Genomic DNA, 23,313 nt, shown 5'->3' with positions numbered 1-23,313 from the left:
ACCATTAAACAAATAGCGTGAATTAATTTATACATTTCTTTGTTGCAATTTCTGGACAGATCTTAGGGATCAGAAACTAACCCAGGCCCCATTCTCAAAGCTGCACCTAGGAGGTTTCCTAAATTCACAGTCTCCACGATATGAAGCGATAATAACACAGCCAGTCGTTACACTCTGGAAAAATAAGACAATTATAAGATAAAATGTTCATCAATATTAAGACTAACATTAGTCCAGGCAGGAAGAGAACTTAAGCTCAGCCTAAAGCCCAGCTTTATCCTCCCTACAGTTGCTACACATCTGCATACAACTCAGAAACCCAACCCCACCCTAGCTCCTCCTCTTCATGCTGTGTCTGACTTCATCAGTGTTACATCAATTCTCACTGATGCCTGATCTCTTCTCCCACCTCAAGCTTTCATGCGCATGGGAGAGGTGGTCCAAGGCCATACCACACCACCAAATATAAATTACTGCACGCAGAAATGACAGTCTTCCTTTGAGTACAGCGATCCTGACAGTAATAAGAAAAAAAATCTAAAGATTAAAGTATAGCGGAAAAAGTCATCAGTTGAAATCTCCTGCTGGAGTGGAAGCAGAAAAGGGAAGCTGTGTAAAATAGATATACATCAAAAGTGAATTACAACAGTTCATCATAAAGTAATGGATTAAATGTAACAGCTCAGCTCACACTGATGATGAACATCTGAGAATCGGATGATGGATTTGTCACTACACCTGCTCTTCTACTTCAAGTTCATTTATATTCACACTCAGGGAGCTGCACCGAACCACAAAATTCTTCCCGGGGGAAAGGGACTCAGTGGAAGGGTGGAAGATTGAAAAGAGGTCACGACGAGGGTACACGAACCAGGAGGGGAGGGGGTGGGTGACAGGAACAGGAGAGAAAAGGGAAGTCCAGACATTATGATTGGAGGGAGGGAGAAGAAGGAGAAGGAAGTGCAAAGTGGAAGCAAAGGAGCTGATATACTGGGAGCAAGGAGTTAATGAAGGAGGGAGCAACAGACCAGTCAGAGGACAGAAGGAAAGGACAGCACAGGAAGAGAAAAGCTGAGATGGAGAGGCGGCGCTCAGTGCCATGATCGCCAAATCAAACAGGACTCTTCATGAGGCCTCGCTCTGACAGACTAATGTTTCCTCTGTATATAATGTCAGGATGAGAGCGAAGGACCAGGAAAGGGAGAAGAACAGTGAAGGAGACAATGGGCAGACTGGCTGATGGAAGGGAGATAATGAGAGATAGAAAATGAATGTAAGAGGAACAAGAAGGACAAAAAGGAATGCATCATTGGTGTTTTAATAACACGCTACTTCAAATCTACTCAACGCTGCGACCGCTACTGGCTGGCATGCTCAAGTGAGTGTGTGCGTGCGTGCACGTGTGTGTGCGTGTTTACTTGTCCCATTAAACATTTGAACCCTAATCTGCATCACTCGCCCTCCCCCTCCTCTGCACCCGCTTCCACTTCAAACGCAATGAGCAAGTGTATATTTTATGGAAAGTGCTTTGTGTACTTTGTAGCCCCACAGGCGGATAATAAGCCCCCTTGTTGAAGACAAGAGGCGCCCGAGTGTCAGCCAGTGCTGAGATGGCGCAATTTTCCCACTGCACTGCGGCTGCTGCTAGCATGTATTATTTAAAAGTGCTTCCACCACCACCTCCCACACTCCAACTGCATTCAGTAGCCATGATCCTGATGGGGCTGCACAGGTTACAGCAGTTTGCCGAGGCTCCCGAGGCAAGGCAGATCAATGCACTAACAGGTTGAGTCAGGGAAAAAAGGGCTCCTGTAATTGAACCAAGTATGGATGACAACACTGCCTCAAGTTAAAAATAAAAGATATATAAAAAGCAGGGGAAAGCACAGTATCTGTTTAAAGTACGTGCTGTTGTCAAACATGTGCAGCTTTAACTGGGTGCTGTTTTAAAAAGTAGATGACAGCAGAAGTATATCTGCAGAAATGAGATGTCTAGTGCAGGCAGAGTGTTTTTGCTCTCAGTCGTAACAGTATCTGACTTCTTTTACTTCGTGCTCTTCGTAGTCCCGATCGGCCGTTCTCCACCCTGATGGTATGTATTATTGTACTGTTTTTATCTCACTGAACAGACAGATTTTCATTTCTGCAATTTCAAGTCACATCTCCACCCTCAGTCCACAATTCCAGTCCTCACCGGGCCTTTCTCCTTTCCTTACCCTGTCTTCAGGTTGTCAATGGCCTCTTCCACTCCCTTCTGGTTGTTGCGAATCATATACTGGTGCATGTTGGGATAGTTGGAGCGGATGTTCTCCTCAGTGCTCCCGTTTGGCACTGTGCCGAAACGCAGCGGCGGGTACTGCTCTGTCGGCTGCTGGAACTGCATGAGAAGAAGAAGAAGAAGAAGAAGAAGAAGAAGAAGAAGAAGAAGAGGTGCGCTGAGATTAAAGAGACAGGAGGGAGGACGGAAGTTAAAGAGCGGTAGTTGAAATGAGGGAGAGGAGCTGATCCCTGCTGCAGGATGAAGAGCGACAAAGATTCAAAGCCTTCGCTTTCAAAGAGGAGCCTCTGTGCTACAGTTTTCTAAAGAGCTCAGGGCGAGAGACTGATGAAACAGATGAGGTTTTAAAGTGTCAGAGCAGCAGGATACAGTTTTGTGGGTGGTGCTGAAACTGCACTGCAAAAATAATAATAATAAAAAAGGAAGGGAAATATACACAGTTCTCCACTTAGGTTACCTTAAGCTATTCTGATGTGCTGTGTTGGAGGCAAACACGAGACAATGCAACCGCTGCATCATAATCTAAGTTTTATTCCCTTTCTAATTTATGCTGATGGTATAAGGGTGATAAAATAATAGCTTTTTTACTCTGTGCTGATAAAAGGCACTCTCCATGATATCCCAAAAATTCCATCTTTGATTTATGAGCCCAAAGATGAGGTTTCTGCTTCAGTCCGATCAACATGACCTCTGCCTCAGAGAAGATGGTTGCAGCATCTCTGGATCTGGTTTCTGTTCATTCATTTTTCATTTTATACAACATCCCATGTTTTTGGAATCAGGGCTGTATTTATTTTGAAAGATGTTGCAAGTTTTAAATTATGTTAAATTAAACAGCCATGAATGCCTGAATATCTGCCATCCGTCCATCCATCCATCCCATACCTTCTTATCTGACAGTCCTGAGACTGTGTCGATGTACTCCTCCTGGATCATGAAGGCAGCCAGGTTGGCAGTGTAGGAGGCCAGGAAGATGACAGCGAAAAAGGCCCACACCAGCACCTGAAGGTAGAAGTGTGGTGGAGTAAGATCAATGAGGACTGAACTTGACAGGTGTGAAAGTATTTTAGGATTTTCACTTCTTGACATTTCATCGCTAAACTCACAGCTCCTGGAGGCCAGTTCGTACTGTTCAGGGTGGCATTTCTGCCTCCTAAAACTGCAACCTCTGAATCTGTCCTTTCATTACATGAACCTAAATTTATACTAATATTTACGTTGCAGATTCCTGAGAATGATGAGAGGAAACCTCTTTTTTCTTGCAGTCCACTCCTGACATCATCACGTGCATCACAGCAGCCTTCTTCCCACCTTAAAACTCTATTAGCACCTCTGATGGAGAGATGCGGTTCAATTTTAATACTTAATTCTTCAGGAAGAATTTTGAAAGACTTTATTTAAGCAGTTCCATTATGTGCTACGTTACAGCTCATTTTTTACTCACTATACTTACAAGCTACTTTTCAAATAAAAAACAGATTGTGTACAAGTTATTTTACACTGCATCACCACAAAGTAGGGGATCTCGGTGAGATATGTTGTGTTTAATCCTCGTACAATTCAAGCTTCCAGCATGATATCTTTCATCATTCATGCAGCTGAATTTCATACACAAAGCCTTCAGCTGAGAAAACAGACGGTGCAAATCTATTGCAAAGTTGGCCTGACTTCCTGTTAGCCTTTAGCTATTTCATTGGTTATTTGCAACATAATCTTGTCTTTACCCACATGTACAGTCACTGGCAGAGATGAATGAAGAGGTGAGCAAAGGCATTCAACATAAACAAAGTGGATTATCTTTTGCAGCACAAATAAAAAATAAATCTGCCTTTTGAAGAAGAAGTGAGATTAGAGAACTGCCGGGGTGCTTCACTGATTTGTTTGAATGTTTTTAGAAAAACACAAATTTAAGGTGAGAAATAAAAAAATGTAGTCATAAAATGAAAAAAAAAACCCTCCTGATCTAAATTTGGATACAATTCCCTTAAACGTTATGTTTTTGTGCCCCTCTGGAGTGCTTCCAGCACCGCTGCTATTTTTAGATTGCTCTCTGGAGGTCTCATTTTGACTACATGAATGTAACTGCAGCTACAGGCCAGAGAGCGAACAACAGCCTCCAAAGGAAACGTCTGCAAAGTGTTTGTGGCCTGAAGGTGGCAGAACAACCAGGAGGGCGCTTGTTGTTTTTTTCAGTATTCACAAGTTTGTACACTGTCACACCCCCCCACCCCCACCCCCACCCCCCCCAGCATCAGACTATCAATGAGCAGTTCTGTAGAACAACCCGAGGTGTCAGACAGTAACTGTGACCTAAACTGCAGCAAGACAGCACATTTAAGAGGCAGAAGTCTTTTAGCCAATCACAGTCAGAGCTGACCAACCAAGTTTTTGCTCAGATTTGGATCCTTGCAACTTTGTCGTCTTCCCCAAAACAGAGAATGATCAGAAGTAATCAGCAGTGCATGAAGTGGTGCAGAGGCATACAAAGAGCCCTTCATGAGCATGGCAGCCTCTTTAATTAATTACATTAAAGGATCTGATTTTTCTGGGAGGAGTGTATCTGTGGGTGTTTTTGTGCTGTAGCATTGCTTTCTGACTAAGTAAGGAAGCAAGGAAACACTGATACTATTGTAAACCACAAGCTGCCCCAAATTACTGTAGCAGCTATAGAAGATCCTTTAAAGGCTGTTTATGCAATTTGGTGTGAAGACATTTAGGTGGTCAGAAGAGCTGCTTTCATTGCTGTACGAAGGTTCAATGCTGACATTCAGCCAGGAAGCAAGTTCGAGCTGTGGGTCAGCCTGAGCAATACAATTGCACTTGCAGCTGGCGCTGAAGACGACTATTAGTTTCCACAGTACTCTGTTGTGCCAAAAGTTAATTTGCATCATTTTTTTAGTGATTAAGATAGTAAATGTAAACTCCTAGCTGCTGCAGATAGGCATAATTAAAAAAATAATAAATCCCTCAGCACAGGCTTGAAAGGCAGACTCCTTGGGAAGTTATTGGCCCTTGGACTGATGTAAAATCTGTTTAAATGTTTAATATCAATAATAAATGGTTGACAATTATCCTCCCAGTGCATGCTGGGGTACTTACTGATAACCCTGAATAGGCTTAGGCAGGTATGAAAAATTGAAGTGGAAGTCATTTAGCAAATAAACCTCCATTAAAATCGGATTTATCTTGTAATCATTCTTTCTTTTTTCTTTTAATTAGATGGGGTTGCCTCGTATTATATTTTGGCTGGCAAGTGTAGCAAAGACACATCAGATACAGATGCTAAGGGGGAATCTCAAATACACTGTTTGCTCTTCAATTTATTTTTTTATCCTAAATTGAACAGAGGAGCTAGTTTGATGGGCAAGAAAGTCAATTAATAACTCTTACCTGCAGGCTGATGCAGCTAACTTTGACTCTGGGTGAAAAAACAAAACAGCACTGAATAATCATCTTCTCTCCTCTAACCCCCTTTTGTGAAGCCTATCAAGCAGCTAATGAGCTCTTAAGATGATTGGGGTTTGTTGAAAAGCACTTGGGCAAGCAGTCAAAAAGACACCTCGAGTTTCCCCTCCTGTGGTTTCCCTCTGCATTAGAGATTACAAACCCAAAGTAACAGCAGGTACGGAGAGGACCACCACAGTGGCACAAGTGAATAAACACTGTCAAATAAATGAGGTCTTTAGATGCTGCGATTACACTGTAACATGATATATTAATGACTGCAGTTCAATGTGACACGGGTATCTGCTTGATGGTGAGAATGAAGTCATTTAAATTCTAGTGAGACAAAAGTTAAACTACGTTTGACCCACAGATCATCAATTTATGCTTGTTAAAGTTAGGCCCATAATTTTTTTTATAATTTTACCTCTGTACACCACCACAGTCTAACAGGATTTTATGTTTTGTATTTAATAACTGAAAATAGCTGAGACTTTATTTTCTCCCATTTCTTTGCCTTGAGAAACTCTTGGGTTGCTTTTGCGGCCTTCTTTGGGTCGTTGTCCATTTGCACTGTCTTGCAGCATTTGGCTGAATCTGAGCAGAGAGTAGAGCCCTGCTACTTCTATCAGCAGGCACCTCATCAATAAACACTCGCAGCCATGTATGTCCATGCCTGTGCTAACTTTGGACAGATGAACCCAAGATTAGAGTTCCATCCATTTTCTTCCACTTGTACGTCTCAGGGTCTGGAACCTATCCCAGCTGAGCGAAAGGCAGGGTCCACAGCCCACAGCAGGGCTGACACAGAGAGACAGACGACCTCACAATGCTCCCATTCACACCTATGACCAATTTAGACTTGCCAGTTAATGGAACTCCATGCATGTCTTTGTAATGTGGGAGGAAGCTGCAGCACCCAGAGAAAGCCCATCCAAGTATGGGGACAGCATGCAAACCCCACACAGAGTTGACCCAGCCAGCTGGTGGATTCAAACCCAGAATGTTCTTGCTGTGAGGCAACCACTGCAACACTGTGCTGCTCCACCCTGTAGTAAACCCTCTGTATTTCTGTTCATGGAGGCATCTCTTGATCATAGACCTCGACAATGATGACCCTACCTCCTCGACAGTGTTCCTGATTTATGCTGTGAAGCTGTTTCTCTGAACCGTGGGACTAATTCTGTCTTCATGTGCTGTATTTTAATCACTTTAATGTCAAATGTTTGTAGAACCCCTCGAATGAAATCTGAACATCTGCACTTCAGTGTTTTATTGACTGTTTGGACCTTCAGTTGACTGTAGTTGATGACCAGTCATCCACACAATTAATGAATTAAAGAAGCACATCAAACAATCAATCGGCTGAAGTTACCATGATCTTGCTGGTGGTTCCTCTGGGATTCTCCACAGGCACAGAGTTATTGAAGACCAGAGCCCACAGCAGCCAGACAGACTTCCCAATGGTGAACTTTGACCCCCCTGACTCTGAGGGACACACAGACAGGAAAGTAGTCAGAAACATGGTGCAGGGCTACAGCTAATTTCAGTTAAGGTATGTGCACTGTTGTTTTGGGGGTGCTCCAGCGAGGAACTCATCACTCTGTTGAAGCAGCAACAAAGAAAACTGAGATATTTTCATAAACCTAACCAAAGAGTTTGGTCATCTTTTGTTTAGAAGAAAGAGAAAATAAAAGCGAGCTGCAGCAGAAACCAAAACTCAGGATAATATAGCACTATTATTCTGGTGTGTGTGCACTCTGTAGCACCAGAGTGCACACACACCAGGCTCCACGTCCTAATGCAAACTTTGTGCCCTTTTCTATAATCTGCAAAGTGAAAGAAACGTAACAGTCATGCAGGTCAGTAGAAACAACATTTCACTGAGGTTTCTCATCGAGGCGTTACTTTCTATGGAAGCACAGATCCTTTGATGTGTGCATGAAAATGATGGAAATGTTGTGACACAGTGTGGTGGTGACTGCAGCGTCCTTTGCTGCGGTCTGCTGGGAGAGCAGCATCAGACTCGGAAGGCCGGCTCTGTGACTGGCTGCTAACTGCAACTGCTTCTGAAGCTGAGGTGGGGAGGAGGGCACTGAACAAACTGTTGTCCATCATGGAGAATCCCGACCATCCTCTGCACCACGTACTGGACAGGCAGCAATGCACCTTGTTCACCTGCTCATTCAGCTCCACTGCCATGAGGACAGAAACAAAAATCTCATCCTATCAGCCTCTATAATGCAGTATACCTGTCTATGTGTCCTGCAGAGAAGCATCTGCCAGATATGATGATGATTATTATTATTTTTATTATTAAATAATTTCCCAAATATGATAAAGGTATTTACACTATTGTAGATATTCTGGAAAAGTATTATGAGATGGAGTGCTTCAAGCATGGAGATTAGCTGGTTTTGTAATGTTAACCGCAGAGCAGGGCATAGCTTTAACTCTTTGTGGCCTTCTGGGACTGTCTCTGTCATGGTCAATGACACAGTCCTCAGTAGGCCTAAAATGAAGTGATGCTAGCAAACAGTAACCCAGCGCTGTGTGAACAGTGACAGTAAACTGGTTTTTGAATGGAGCTACGAGAGCCGGAAATCACAGTGGAGATCACACAATGATGCCCACATACATGTGGCAGAACACAATGTGTTCATTAACATGCTGAGCTGAAGCATGATAGGGTATACACTGAAGCAGCTGCCCTGCAGTGATCTAAGAAGTGACTCATGTTGAAAGTTCAAACAGATGTGACTGAGAAGAGGACTAATGTGAAGTTATTGAACCTGGCAGCCGACGCCCTCGTCTTTAATCTGAGGTCATTACGCTGTGACTCGTTATGCTGTGAAGTCTCAGAAGGACGAGAAACAAAAGAACAAGAACCTGAATTCAGTTTGATTGCTCGACTTTAAAGGTGAAGTTACACGTTTGAGAAAAGACAGTCAGCATGCAGGTACGACAGGTGTGTGAAGAGGATACCAGTGCATACATTAAGCTGTCTCACACTTTACAGTGTCTCATGTACTGAGTGGAGTGGAGTATGGAGCATCATAGTAGTAAAATCCTGCTGTTCTGTCAAAGCCGCTGAGGTGTGTGAGCAGATGTGTGTCCTTTGCCACTCGTCACCTGTGGGTCCTTCTTAAAGAGCCGACTGATGCACGAGTCTGTGTAGCTGCCCTTTAAACCTCAGCGACTTCTTATCATACAGCTTTTAGATCTTTGCCAGCATATAAATAATAGATAAAAAGCACTGAAGATTTAAACATGTTTATGAATGAGGAGTTTTAGTACAGAAGAAACAAAGTCACCTGTCATTTGAACTGAGTTCAATTCTACTTTTGTCAGTTTATTACAAAATGATGAGCAACTTTTCCAGATTAGAATTAAAAATAAATGTGTGTGCACAGGGAAGCACACAGTAAATAATAATGGTGAAGTGACAGGTACTGTAAAAATGTCACATCAACCACCACCGCGCATCAATGTTTGTTTCATTATTATTAAATAAGCCACATTGTGGGTGTGAAGTGATTGTTTCGAATCATGTGCAGTCAAAGAAAAACGTGGAAAGCTTAATTATAACAATTTGGGCAAACACCCTCCTCAAATCAGCCCCCCCTCGCTTACATAACTGACAAAGTGACACGTTGGTAATAATGTTGTGAAATGAGCAGTGGTGGAGGCTGATTGGCGTGCAGACGCCGGAGTGATCCCGTCACTTACTCTTAGCGCTCTGCAGGCTGCGGTTGTATCCCACGGGGCTGAAGAACTCAAAGATGAAGACGGTGACAGCCACGACCGACAGGCACATCACAAACATCATCACCCACACCGCCGGGCTGTAGGGCTCTGCAACACACACACACACACACACACGCACGCACGCACACACACATCAAAACTTTATGACGTTTTCCTGTCATTTGTAAATCAACTCTTCATAAAGTGTGACTCCGTGTGGACAGTGGACACACGAGACTATAAGTTTAAGAAGACTTCAGTCACCAACTGCTGTTGAGACAAAAATACATGAAACCTGGAAAAGTTATTTTTTAGTGCCAGCAGAACAAGTTTTGAGTGCATCATTGTCATAAGTTTACCTTTGGGCCTTCTCTGCAGGTTCATCAATATAAACCACCACCTCCCAATAGTCCTTTGATACATTATCATCATTAAATGCAGATTTATGATTATGTCTACCTTTAAAATAAACAGGTACACAATATACAGTATTTAGCAGCAGGTCATTGCAGAGAGTTTAGTTTGGGACAAAGAAATCTATGGATGTGGTTTGATAAATTCAAACAAACAACTAATATTCTGAGTTTGACTCCATTATTCAGACTCAGAAATCTAAAATCATAAAATCCAGTGAGAGTACAACAGTTAAGCTCTGAGGTCTCGGCCATCACTGGTGACAGTGCCGATCCTAACCCGGGCAATCAAAACAGTTTCTGCTTTTATTAAATGATTCTTCCAATCAGGGAACAAAGAAAGATCATTGTGACACAGTTCATAAAGTCCAACATAGCAGGGTCAGGGTTAGCATTTATGAGCAAAACCTGCTGCAGTTACAGTTACTGATCACCTGTCGCTGCGACCTGCACCAGAGACATTATAAGGATGCAATCAGAGAATATAAATCTGTACGACTGAAGAGGGCAGTTGATTCTATGCATGCAGTTTTCACATCCCAGTAAAAACTGAAAAAACGGAGTGGACAGCTCTAAAGACTTCACCACTGGTACAGCTGAGCTCTACCTGCTATTGCAGACAGACTGCATCCTGAGCGTTCTGAAAATCACTGAAAAAATACTCTTTTTTTCAGGTGAAATATTTCCATTTAATGCTTAAATTTATGCACATATTTTATGAAATATTGCCACTTTAGCATGCATTGTTTACTGCACAGACAAGCATTATGAAAAAAAATTGTTTCACTAATTTCACTAAAAATAGGCTTTCACTAATTATGGGTAAACTTACAGGAAAAGTGATGCGTGAACTTTAAAAGTTGGACCCAGTGCAGCTCTAAGATGATAAACAAATGCAAAAACAGAGACGAGGAGACAGAAAGGTAGACTGTAAAAAAACAAGCCTGATACCGGGAGGCACTCTCTGCTGCTCTGTGTCAGCTCAGATTCATAGTTAATTCAATCTGCCAAAACAATGCTTGTAACGGCAGGAAAGACATATCTCAAACCAGGAGGGATCACAGAAGTGCACCAGCGATGAAAGATTGAATGAGATATAAATATTTCGGTCTAAAATCAAGTCAGGGATTTAATTAGAATGTTTTATTGTGTCCATAAATATGGAGTGAACATTCATATGTTATTTATTTTAGGAAAATGATGTTAAAGGATCTGACATGTAGATACGTTTGGTTTCTGTTTCACTGCATGACACAGCAAATGAGCAGTCTTGTATTAAATTGTTAGATGTTTGGATGCAGACAGGAGGAAATCGTCTCTCCTCATATCCAGTAATGGGTGCTGGTCTAACTGCCGGCAGAGGAAACAAGCAGATACTTCTGAGATTTGCCAAATTAGTGAGGGATTTGCTGCCTCGACTGACACTGGCAGCTGTAACACTAATCAAACAGCACCAGAGAGATGGGCTGAGCTGCTGGGTCGCCTCATCAACACCTCGGTCTCTCCCTGTGTTCCTTCCAGGAAGAGATGCTAAATCAAACCTGAATGTGCGCTGACATACCAAAGAGGAAGAAGCACTGTTTATATCTGAGGCTTTTAGCTGTGGCTCCCGTGCAGAGACACAGTGAGGGAGCAGGTGGGGAGGCTCAGGATTTATCCATTAAACTTACTGCCAGACAGGGGTAATATGCTTTTAGGGCTGCCAACCTGTGTGCCACAAGGACTGTGGCACTGCATTACACCTTCAGCCAGGTTTCCACTGTTAAATTCACATGTGCAGAATGATTTCATTTTATTCTATTTTTAATAATCTTTTTTTTATTTCATTTTGCTAGAAGCGTTTACAAATAAATCATATATGGAGGATTAATTTTAACACAAAAGGCATGAAACTAGATATGTGTCATAATCATAAAGAGGTCAAAGAGCTACATTAATGCTCATACAAGCGCGCCACAGACTCAAGCTCAGCTGCAATCACGGCAGAGGAGCTGATCTCAGTGCCAGCCCATGTCATTGGAGGAATCCCTTTAGATGACATATCACATATGGGAGTGTGATTTAACCTGCCTACAGCTGCTGTGTATCTGCAAGCCACTTTGCAACCCTCCTCCACACCGGCTCCTCCTTTTAACATCGTGTCTGACTTCATCAGTGTCAGGTGGTGTGCTTTCACCCAGTCAGGTACAGAAGTGGAAAGTGGGTTAGCCACGCCACCAAATGTATTAGTGCAAATGGAAATAACGTGGCCAAAATAGCTGGTACCCTTCGTTTAAAGAAAGAAAACCCCACATGGTCCCTGAAACAACCTGAAACTGACCAGAGTCATTCTGAACTGTGTTTTCAGCAGAATTAGTTTAAAAAACAAACTAATGAAACTGGCCTGGACTAAAACGGTGGTACCCCTAGAAAAGAGTGAAATTATGTTGACCACAGGGAGGCATGTCCTGTAATTAGCATCACAGGTGTCTTCTAACCTATAATCAGTCAGTCTGCCTGTTTAAAGGGTGAAACGCCGTCACTGTGCTGTTTGGTATCAGGGTGTGCACCACACTGAACATGGAGCACAGAAAGCTGAGGATAGAGCCGTCTCAGGACACGAGAAACAGTGATTGACACGCATGTTAAAGGCTGTAAGACCATCTGAGAGCAGCCTGATGTTCCTGTGGCTACAGCTGCACGTCTTATTCTGACTGTAGCAGACTGTAGCCGACCTCCCTGGATGTGGCTGCAAGAGGAAAACTGATGGCAAATCGAAGAGACGGAGAATACGAGTGGTAACCACAGAGCCCAGAACAACTTCCAAAGAGGTCAGAGGTGAACTCCAAGGTTAAGGTACATCAGTGTGAGATCGCACCATGCGTCGCTGTTTGAGCCAAAGTGGATTTAATGGAAGATGAGGGAGGGGGGCATGTTCACAGACAATAAAAAGACGACTGTACCCACCGTGAAACATGGAGGAGGCTCGGTTATGTTCTGGGGCTGCTTTGCTGCATCTTAAATCTGTGCAGGCACAATGAAATCTCACAACTATCGAGGCATTCTGGAGTGAACTGTGCTGCTCGGTGTCAGAAAGCTTTGTCTCAGTAGCAGCTAAAAACAGCCGGGAGTGGCTCCGGACTAAACACTGGACTGAAGTGGCCTTCCATTAACCCACGATCGAAACCCTGCAGATGTTCAATCTGTGGAAGGAGCTGAAACATCAGTCTGGAGAAGGAACCCTTCAACCCTGAGACAGCTGGAGCAGTTTGCCTATGGGGAGGGGCTAAGATAGCTGTGGACAGGTGCAGAAGACTCACTGAGAGAGTGATTGCCTCAAAAGGCTGGGCAACAGTTTCATTAGTTTGTTTTTTAATAACTCTGATGAACCACAATTCAAAAGCAAAGTCAGATGTTCATGAGTTAATTAATTTTTATTTATTATTTTTGTCAGTTTCATTGACCATTGTGGGTTTTTCCTACTTTAATGGAAGGTTACCAACAATTTCTGTGTGTGCTGATGGACTTTGGGAAGGGTGCACAAGGTTGCAACAATTATTATAACCAATTTGTCCCCTCTGAGTTAAATTCATTAAAACGACTCCTTCACCTGCAGCAGAGACATAACTGCAGCTTTTCAGTTGCTTCTGATTTATGTTTTTATTTGTGCATGTTTGAATCAGTTTAAGGTTAGCAGTGCAAATGACTTGTTTTTATTAATGTGTGCCCGTTTAATATGTTGTGATTGTGATGTCTGCTCACAGATGCTTTCATGCAGCAGTTAATGCAAAACCGTTTTCTCCTTCAGGGAGACAATAAAGTAACCTCAACCTTAAAAAGTCGTTAGGAGAGAAATTCTGTTTTACAAACGCGTCCCGAGGAAAGGAATGAATACAGGAAAGTATTTTTAAAAATAGAAAACATTATTCACAGTAATCCATATTAAAGTTTAATACTGAGAATAAAAGTGCAGTTTGTTTTAGTGTATGTGGAGCCATGCAGCAACATTTCTGATTAATAATGCAATAAACAGTGAGTGACAAAAACAACATAAAGTAAGAGTTGATGAATTACACATTTAGAGTTTTTTAGGTGGATTTGAGGGATACGTTGGCTGCATTTATTTACTGCTCAGCGTTCCCTTAAATTTTCCTGCTGCTTTCATGTCCTTTATTTTCCAGCTTTGACTCTTAGTTTTGTATGTCGTGACTTCACTAAAGCGTTTTGTGAAACGTGTTTTACAAGATGAATAAATATCAGTTGCTTGTTTGCGTTGCAAATGAGTTTCTCTACAAAAAAAAAGCTTTAGTGATGGTCTTGTTTTCTGCCTTCAGTGTTACAGTGAAGGAGACTGTAGATAATAACAGTCATTCACAGAATATTGAACATTTATACTATAGTGTAGACATGTAATCACTAATTTTAGGAACATTTCTCTGGCAGCTGCAGTGCAGTAAAACCACACTGCTACAGTCTTAAAATGACCTGAGCTACGGAGAATCCGTACGGTCTGTGCGGATGGACCGTCACAGGAAAAGGATTCATGGACGACTCGGACCGCAGCGATAAACTGGGAGAAAATGTGGAGCAGCTCATTTGTGTGGCACACGCATCAGTGCCACGCTCGGTATATTTTGGTTGCTTTAATTTCTATCAGGCATCAAACTGCAAACACTATCTTGTAGTCAGTCATTGCTGTGTAGCTTTGAGCCATTTCAACTGAAAATGTTTTTTTAGCATTTCTTGCAGCATATTTGCTGCCTGAGTTGTGCATGCAGCGCTCAGCTTCTCGTTAGCGTATCCTAAAGGAAGCGACCTCAAAGCGATTCGGTATATTTGATTAGATTCCTTTGTGTGAAGCATTTTCAGACTCAGCAGCAGTGATCGCTGAATAAGCAGGGTCTAACTGAGATTTCAAACATTAGACACAGCCGTGGCTTCACTGACTTGTGTGCGCTGGCAGGTATTTATATTTACCTGTCAGTCAAAGCTGAGCTTGATCAGGTTTTGTTCACTCTTATTGAAAATGCAGCAGTTCACACAGTGCTGTTAACCTGAGTTAGGATGCACTGAGCTATATTGTTTCACTCTTGTGATGGAGTTCAGTATGGGACAGGAGGAGGTCTATTTTTATACCCAGAAAAAGTCAGTGCAACAAATATGGTCTTTTTCAAAGATGTCCTCTTTAATAGTCACGACCTCTGGCCCTTGTGCCAGTGAGCAGCGCCACTGGAGCACATGGGTTAGGGTTTATGCGGTTTAGCAGCAGCTGCTCAGTAAAGTGACAGCGTATGAATTCATTTTGGTCCCAGCAGGAATAGAGGGATTCAAACCGGTGACCCTAGTTCTCTGAGAACTGAGAGCAGCAGAAAGAGCCAGTTTATATCATAGAGACAGGTAACAACACTGAGTGCTGATTTCATTAATCTATGCACACACACACACACACACACACACACACACACACACACACACACACACACACACACACACAGACACGTGCGTTGCCTTTCCTTCCCTCCACCCGCTCAGGCTCCTCGACAGTTTGAGCGTTTGTTGTTATCACCCTCTGAGTGTGTGTCCTCTCCAGCTGTGCAGTCTGCAGACCTTTGTGTCTGTCTCATATTCTCATTCACAAAGGTTACTGAGGCTTTATTGAATCTTTATTGAATCGTTATTGTCGACACGTGCAGTCAACTGTGTTATCTCTCTTGGATGGAAGCTGCATCGCACACACACAATACATTTTTAGAGGAATTGGATAAATTACTAGAAAAACTAGATAAAACGATTCCTCTTTGTTTAGAATGTGGAGATTTCTGTAAAGGAAGAAATAATTTACACGTTCTGATTTTCAAAGACAGAAATAGTTAACACAGAATTAATACAATTTTCACTCTGTAGCACACAGACCAAATCCTTAAAGAAGCTGTGAGGGTTATGGCAGAGTATAAGCTGCCTGAAGGTTTAATTGCGATCTACAGGCACTAAGGACCCTGCTTTGAAAGGACTAATGCATGCTGCAGGAACGTAAATGCACCGGGACAACGAAGGATACGGACCGCTGAGTCGGCCGTCTCTCCGCCGAAGGTGAGCTCGGAGGCGGAGGTACGGCATGTGTTTGGCATGGTTACTTTGTCTCTCTGACAGCAGGATTACCAAGCTGAATTTCATTAAATGTGGCGCAGAGGTGAAGAAGAGCTAAAGGAAAAAAATGCATTCAGTTTGAGCACAGGCTGAGATCACTTTGTCACCGGTCAGGGCAAGAATGTGCTTCTTTCTATTTTTGGTTCCTCATTCATGCTGAGACAGATGCTACACCAAGTTATTTATTAAATGAATCTTTGGGTATTTCAGATCTGTAAATAATTCTTTATCCTTGATAAAAATGCAATCAAATGACAAGAAACTGTGACAGGTTATTATGAATGCCACATTCCTTTCAACGTTTAGGGAAAGTTCAGGCACATTCGACCTGCAGGAGGTATCTGTGTAATGTTTTTACCATGGAAGAAAAATATGAATCCTTTCCTGAGAGCAGAAAACGAGCAGAAAGGAGTCATCAGACGTGTTTTAGTGAGAAAACACTGTCAGAGAATGTCAGGTTAGAAAAAAGAGGTCCCAGCAGGACAATCTTAAATGTTTAAAGAGTCAAAGAAAATGTTTCCACGCTCCTCAAACTGACCGCCTCCAAGAAACTGACAGAAGAGTATGAGACTGAAAACAGACAGAAGGAACACCTGCTGGGTCGAGCACGCAGCCACGTTTTAAGGACATCCAGCAGACAGATGAGTCCTCTGCACAGCAGGGTTATAATAGTTTTGGATTTTACATTATCGTTTAGTTTTAGTTAGTTGTTACTTTTGTTTCTCTAATTCAGTTAGTTTTAATTAGTTTTCAGAGCGGTTTTGCTCATTTTTATTAGTTTTTACTTTAGGTTTAATGCTTAGTTTTAGTTTAGTTTCATTAGTTTCAGTATTAGTTTTAGTATTTTCGTACTTTGTCAGGTGCAAGATTCAATGCGCAAAAGTGACTATTGTGTAATAAAAACTCACCAAAAGATACCATAAAGAAATATATTCAACAACCAACAGTTCACAGACAGCAGCACTACATGCAAAATGTGTAATAATTAGGACACACATGAACATCAACAGGGAGAAACAAAGAAAAATATGAACTCCCAAACTCAATAAATTCTACAATAAACTCACAATAAACTCCAGTGTCAGTGCAGCAGATTAACAACACCTACATGTGGTGTTTAACAAAAACAAACTGTTTGAAGGAGTCAAAGGTCAAATCCAGCTGCATCCTGATGTTCTCACCACCTGAAGCTGCTTCTGTTTTGGAGCTAGCTTGGTTAGACGCTCGCTGATTAAACTTGCAGGGTCTTTGCAGCCTCTGTACACAACCTACGGAAGTGTCCGACCTCATGTCCGCATTTATGCTTGTGTAGCTGTGTGTGTTGTGTGTGTTAATTACCTTGTGGTCGTGTGCTGTGGTGCCAGCTGGGACTTTTTTTGGTCCTCGCTCTTTATCCTCAAGTTTTTTTGCTGCAAACATATTTGTCCCTGTTTTTCCACTCGTCCATTCCGACAGCAGTCTCCCTCCAGGAATCTGCTGACATTTGTGAGTCCTTATACTGATGCTTTGATTATTATTCCTGATTGTTATTCTCTCACTGATAAAGTAGATGGAAACACACAAGGACTGAACAGGTTCATCACAGCGTTGCGGCAGCGTGGACCCGCTCTGAACCCGGTCGGTTCAGAGCGGGTCCACGCTGCCGCTTCCTCGTGCACACGCACGCACACAGCTGCCCGACGGCGCTCCCAGCTTAAACTCGGAGAGCGGAAAAATGATCAATCCACAATAATTTCAGTTAGTTTTAGTTAGTTTTTTAAACTCACAATAGAGTTTTAGTTAGTTATCGTTTTTTCCTTTTAATTGTAGTTTTTAGTTATTTCAGTTAACGACAATGTTTTTTCAATTTCAGTTTTCGTTATTTCGTTCGTTTTCATTAACTATAATAACCCTGCTGCACAGTGATGTTTTCAAAATGCTACATTGTCTTCACTGCTTGTCCAGTTGTGGGTTGGGGGGGCTTAGACAGGTCAGCAGCTCATCACAGTGCTAACACAGAGAACCATTAACACCCACATTTAGATCTTCAGCCAATTTAGGACCACCAGGTAACCTGACCCCAGCCGGCTGGTGAATTCAAACCCTCGACCTTTTTGCTGTGAAGCAAAAATGCCCACAGTGGAACCAGATCCTAGAATTCATTATCCATTGATTCAGTTTTAATTTCACTTCTGGGGCCTAATGCACAGCGAGTGGGTATACCAGCCCAGCATCCACAGATTACAGCTCCCTGGCTCACAGGTGGTTTCTCATTGCCCCCCCGTTCATCAGAAAGAACTGTCACAGCACGCTTTTCTTTCACCGCTGACCTTTCCTTATATGTTTGTGCTCACTCTTACCTCTGTTTGACCTGCTTAATTTTTTTTTTTTTTTTAGATTTCATGCTTTCCCGTGACCCCCCCCCCCCCCCCCCCCCCAACCCACACACACACACACACACACACACACACACAAACACACAGCCAAAGCTACAGTGTGGACTTGCTGTCAGCCCTGTGGCCCAGCAGACTTAAGATAAAACAGCCTTGGGAGCTTTGCACCTCCGTCCAACCATGACATGTTTCAGATTGTCTTCTAAATCTCCTCTGACAGATGGATAGATGTACTACTGCAGCTGTGCAAGTATGAAATCAATCCCTTAAGGAATACAGGGGAGGAATCAGGTCTATAAAGGAAGCATATTAGTGACATCTTTGAGCAGACTTAGTTGTTATTAAATAACCAAAAATGTGGAAAAAAATTAATATTGCTTTTATTACAGACTGACTTCCAGGTTTGAATGGGCTGTGGAGAAACAGATGATATATGGCAGTATAATATAAAGGTTATTTTACACTAATGTTTACTCAGTTATACAGTGTAGAGATTTATAATGTCAAAGCTGCATACTGCAGAATGTGCGCTGTACTCACACAAGCAGGTTTTAAGCACAGATGGAGGGTTTAAAAAGTGATCGCCTGAGACACTGCTCAGTGTTAACAAGTCATTTTTGCTACAGGGTATGATCTCATCTGGTCCGCGTGCACACACACACACACATGCACACACACGCACACACACACACACACACACACACACACACACACACACACACACACACATAAACATGGAGCAGCATGTCAACCAGGCGCTGTTCAGATTAAAATATCTGAGCGCATCTGAAACAGCTCCATCAGTCTCTATCAAACCACTCCACCTCTCTCTCACTCTGTTTGGTTTGTACTGATACACGAGGAGGAGTCCTCTCTCTGTGTAACATCTTTCTCTTCATCCATCACTCTCTTTCTTTGTTGTCATTTCGCTCTGCTTCCAATTCTCTCAAATATCATCTTTTCATGCTTGGAAGTGTCTGGAATCAGACTAAGAAGATTTGTAAATTAAGAGGCGTTATGTTAGGAGAGGCCAACTTTGCCTGAGACATAAGCTGTATTTTTAAAATGAGTGGAAATAAGTTAGCTTGCATTGCTGTGGGAGTCCCTTTGAATGCTGAGAATATTAAATCTAACTGTGCATTTTGAGCTGTGCTTTGAGCCAGGAGTTTGAACCTTTTCAAGACAAAGGCAGGTCTTACATAACTGCGGATCATTTACAGCGCAGTGTTTTATGTAAGTTATCGGGGCTGTTCTAGCACATTAATTTAACCCTTCAAAAATCCTTGAGATTAAAGGAAATCTTAAAGCCCATTAGTGATTAATAGCTCATGCATCTGGGGTCCTGTTTGCTGACTCACGTAGCTGTGATAAAAAAATGCGACTTTACTCTTAAAAGAAAAAAACACATGTGATTTAGTAATGGCCAAGCTCCCTGGAGTGTGAAAGTGTCCCAGGGTTAGACTGTCTACACAGAAATGGGCTGTAAGGTGCTGTGGCATCCAGGGAGGAAGCTTCAGGGGGAATGAACTGCGGTTTGTACCACAGCACATGAAACCCTAAATAATAAATAAAACTGTTGGCTACACCGAGACAGGCGATGACTGCCATCATGCCCTATTTGACAGATGTGAGCCCTCGCAGCATCGTGCACTTCTCCATAATGAAATTCAGGTTGCAGGGTCAGTGTTGGGACACAGTGGAGGAGATGCAGCCCAAACTGCAGATGCAGGTGGATGTGGGCAGAATGGGACTTCCAGGTAGCAGTGCTGGAAGAGCTCTGGAGGTACGGGAGGAGATGATCTTATTTCATATATGGTTGTTGCCTCTCAGTTGATCAGCTGATCCTTTTCATTGATTCAAATTGATTACAGCTGTCTTCTCCATTGAGGACAGCTTCTGCACGGTGTTCTTGCTGCTCATCAAAGCAGTTTGCACAGAGTCAAAATGCTCAACTGATCATTAAAGGCTGCTTCATTCATATAGCACCTACTGGACTTGTAAAAGTACTTTTACATTTTTTTATATTATTTTTATATTATTAGAGTCCCGCTCCCAAAGTGTAAGATATGAAAGACAAATGTAAGAAACTAATTTCCCTCCCACAATTAAGTTCTTATTGTTTATAGAATGATATTAATCAAAAAAAACATATGGGTCCGTTTCCATCACTACTTCTGTGAAGTGCTGCTTTGGAAAAATCATGCAGTGAGAAACCCTGATAAGGGCTGGCTTTCATTACAGCCCCTGGAACAGTTATTTAATTCAGGGTCCTTGAAGCACCTGCTTTGAATATTATCAGCTCATTAAACCACCATTATTCACTGCAACATGGCTAGCATGGAGTCGCCCTCCTGCACCTATTAGTAAGACAGAAAGTGTGTTATCGTCCATGCTGATCATTGATAAACAGAAAGGAACCCAGATTATTAGCAATGTTACTGTAGTCATGTGAGATGGATGAATGGAAGGGTATAAAGGCTGTATTTGAACCCAAACTGTTCTTTTCCTTAAACTGATCAAAATCCAGCCACACAGCGACACAAACCTAAAGACTGGAACTGAAACCTAAAGACTGGAACTCAGGCCTAAAGACTGGAACTAAAATCTAAAGACTGGAACTGAAACCTAAAGACTGGAACTGAAACCTAAAGACTGGAACTGAAACCTAAAGACTGGAACTCAAATCTAAAGACTGGAACTGAAACCTAAAGACTGGAACTCAAATCTAAAGACTGGAACTCAGGCCTAAAGACTGGAACTGAAACCTAAAGACTGGAACTCAAACCTAAAGACTGGAACTCAAACCTAAAGACTGGAACTCAGGCCTAAAGACTGGAACTCAAACCTAAAGACTGGAACTCAAATCTAAAGACTGGAACTCAAACCTAAAGACTGGAACTCAAACCTAAAGACTGGAACTGAAACCTAAAGACTGGAACTCAAACCTAAAGACTGGAACTCAGGCCTAAAGACTGGAACTCAAACCTAAAGACTGGAACTGAAACCTAAAGACTGGAACTCAAATCTAAAGACTGGAACTCAAACCTAAAGACTGGAACTGAAACCTAAAGACTGTAACTGAATCCTAAAGACTGGAACTCAGGCCTAAAGACTGGAACTCAAACCTAAAGACTGGAACTCAAACCTAAAGACTGGAACTCAGGCCTAAAGACTGGAACTCAAACCTAAAGACTGGAACTCAAACCTAAAGACTGGAACTCAAACCTAAAGACTGGAACTCAAATCTAAAGACTGGAACTGAAACCTAAAGACTGGAACTGAAACCTAAAGACTGGAACTCAAACCTAAAGACTGGAACTCAAACCTAAAGACTGGAACTCAAACCTAAAGACTGGAACTCAGGCCTAAAGACTGGAACTCAGGCCTAAAGACTGGAACTCAAACCTAAAGACTGGAACTCAAACCTAAAGACTGGAACTGAAACCTAAAGACTGGAACTGAAACCTAAAGACTGGAACTCAAACCTAAAGACTGGAACTCAAATCTAAAGACTGGAACTGAAACCTAAAGACTGGAACTCAGGCCTAAAGACTGGAACTCAAACCTAAAGACTGGAACTGAAACCTAAAGACTGGAACTGAAACCTAAAGACTGGAACTCAAATCTAAAGACTGGAACTGAAACCTAAAGACTGGAACTCAAATCTAAAGACTGGAACTCAGGCCTAAAGACTGGAACTGAAACCTAAAGACTGGAACTCAAAACTAAAGACTGGAACTCAAACCTAAAGACTGGAACTCAGGCCTAAAGACTGGAACTCAAACCTAAAGACTGGAACTGAAATCTAAAGACTGGAACTCAAACCTAAAGACTGGAACTCAAACCTAAAGACTGGAACTGAAACCTAAAGACTGGAACTCAAACCTAAAGACTGGAACTCAGGCCTAAAGACTGGAACTCAAACCTAAAGACTGGAACTCAAACCTAAAGACTGGAACTGAAACCTAAAGACTGGAACTCAAATCTAAAGACTGGAACTCAAACCTAAAGACTGGAACTGAAACCTAAAGACTGGAACTCAAAACTAAAGACTGGAACTCAGACCTAAAGACTGGAACTCAAACCTAAAGACTGGAACTCAAACCTAAAGACTGGAACTCAGGCCTAAAGACTGGAACTCAAACCTAAAGACTGGAACTCAAACCTAAAGACTGGAACTCAGGCCTAAAGACTGGAACTCAAACCTAAAGACTGGAACTCAAACCTAAAGACTGGAACTCAAACCTAAAGACTGGAACTCAAATCTAAAGACTGGAACTGAAACCTAAAGACTGGAACTCAAACCTAAAGACTGGAACTCAAACCTAAAGACTGGAACTCAAACCTAAAGACTGGAACTGAAACCTAAAGACTGGAACTCAAATCTAAAGACTGGAACTCAGGCCTAAAGACTGGAACTCAGGCCTAAAGACTGGAACTCAAACCTAAAGACTGGAACTCAAACCTAAAGACTGGAACTCAAACCAAAAGACTGGAACTCAAACCTAAAGACTGGAACTCAAATCTAAAGACTGGAACTGAAACCTAAAGACTGGAACTGAAACCTAAAGACTGGAACTCAAACCTAAAGACTGGAACTCAAATCTAAAGACTGGAACTGAAACCTAAAGACTGGAACTCAGTCCTAAAGACTGGAACTCAAATCTAAAGACTGGAACTCAAACCTAAAGACTGGAACTCAAACCTAAAGACTGGAACTCAGGCCTAAAGACTGGAACTGAAACCTAAAGACTGGAACTCAAATCTAAAGACTGGAACTCAGGTCTAAAGACTGGAACTCAAACCTAAAGACTGGAACTCAAACCCAAAGACTGGAACTCAGGCCTAAAGACTGGAACTCAAACCTAAAGACTGGAACTCAGGCCTAAAGACTGGAACTCAAACCTAAAGACTGGAACTCAAACCTAAAGAC

General features: G+C 42.2%; 1 protein-coding gene across 1 annotated transcript in view; it reads right to left on the bottom strand.

Annotated features, from left to right (window-relative positions):
- Positions 1-23,313, bottom strand: part of grin2da (glutamate receptor, ionotropic, N-methyl D-aspartate 2D, a) — a 185,973-nt gene that overhangs the window by 39,409 nt on the left and 123,251 nt on the right. The window contains exons 10-13 of the mRNA XM_030741133.1: positions 9,452-9,577; positions 7,098-7,210; positions 3,164-3,280; positions 2,217-2,377 (exon numbers count right to left, since the gene is read on the bottom strand). Coding sequence (XP_030596993.1) covers positions 2,217-2,377; positions 3,164-3,280; positions 7,098-7,210; positions 9,452-9,577 — 517 coding nt within the window. The remainder of the gene's footprint in view (positions 1-2,216; positions 2,378-3,163; positions 3,281-7,097; positions 7,211-9,451; positions 9,578-23,313) is intronic.

Source organism: Archocentrus centrarchus, chromosome 11 (assembly GCF_007364275.1).
Source record: "Archocentrus centrarchus isolate MPI-CPG fArcCen1 chromosome 11, fArcCen1, whole genome shotgun sequence".
Taxonomy (NCBI): Eukaryota; Metazoa; Chordata; class Actinopteri; order Cichliformes; family Cichlidae; genus Archocentrus; species Archocentrus centrarchus.
The sequence above is the reverse complement of the archived record's forward strand: the minus strand, read 5'-3'. Positions and strand labels throughout refer to the sequence as shown.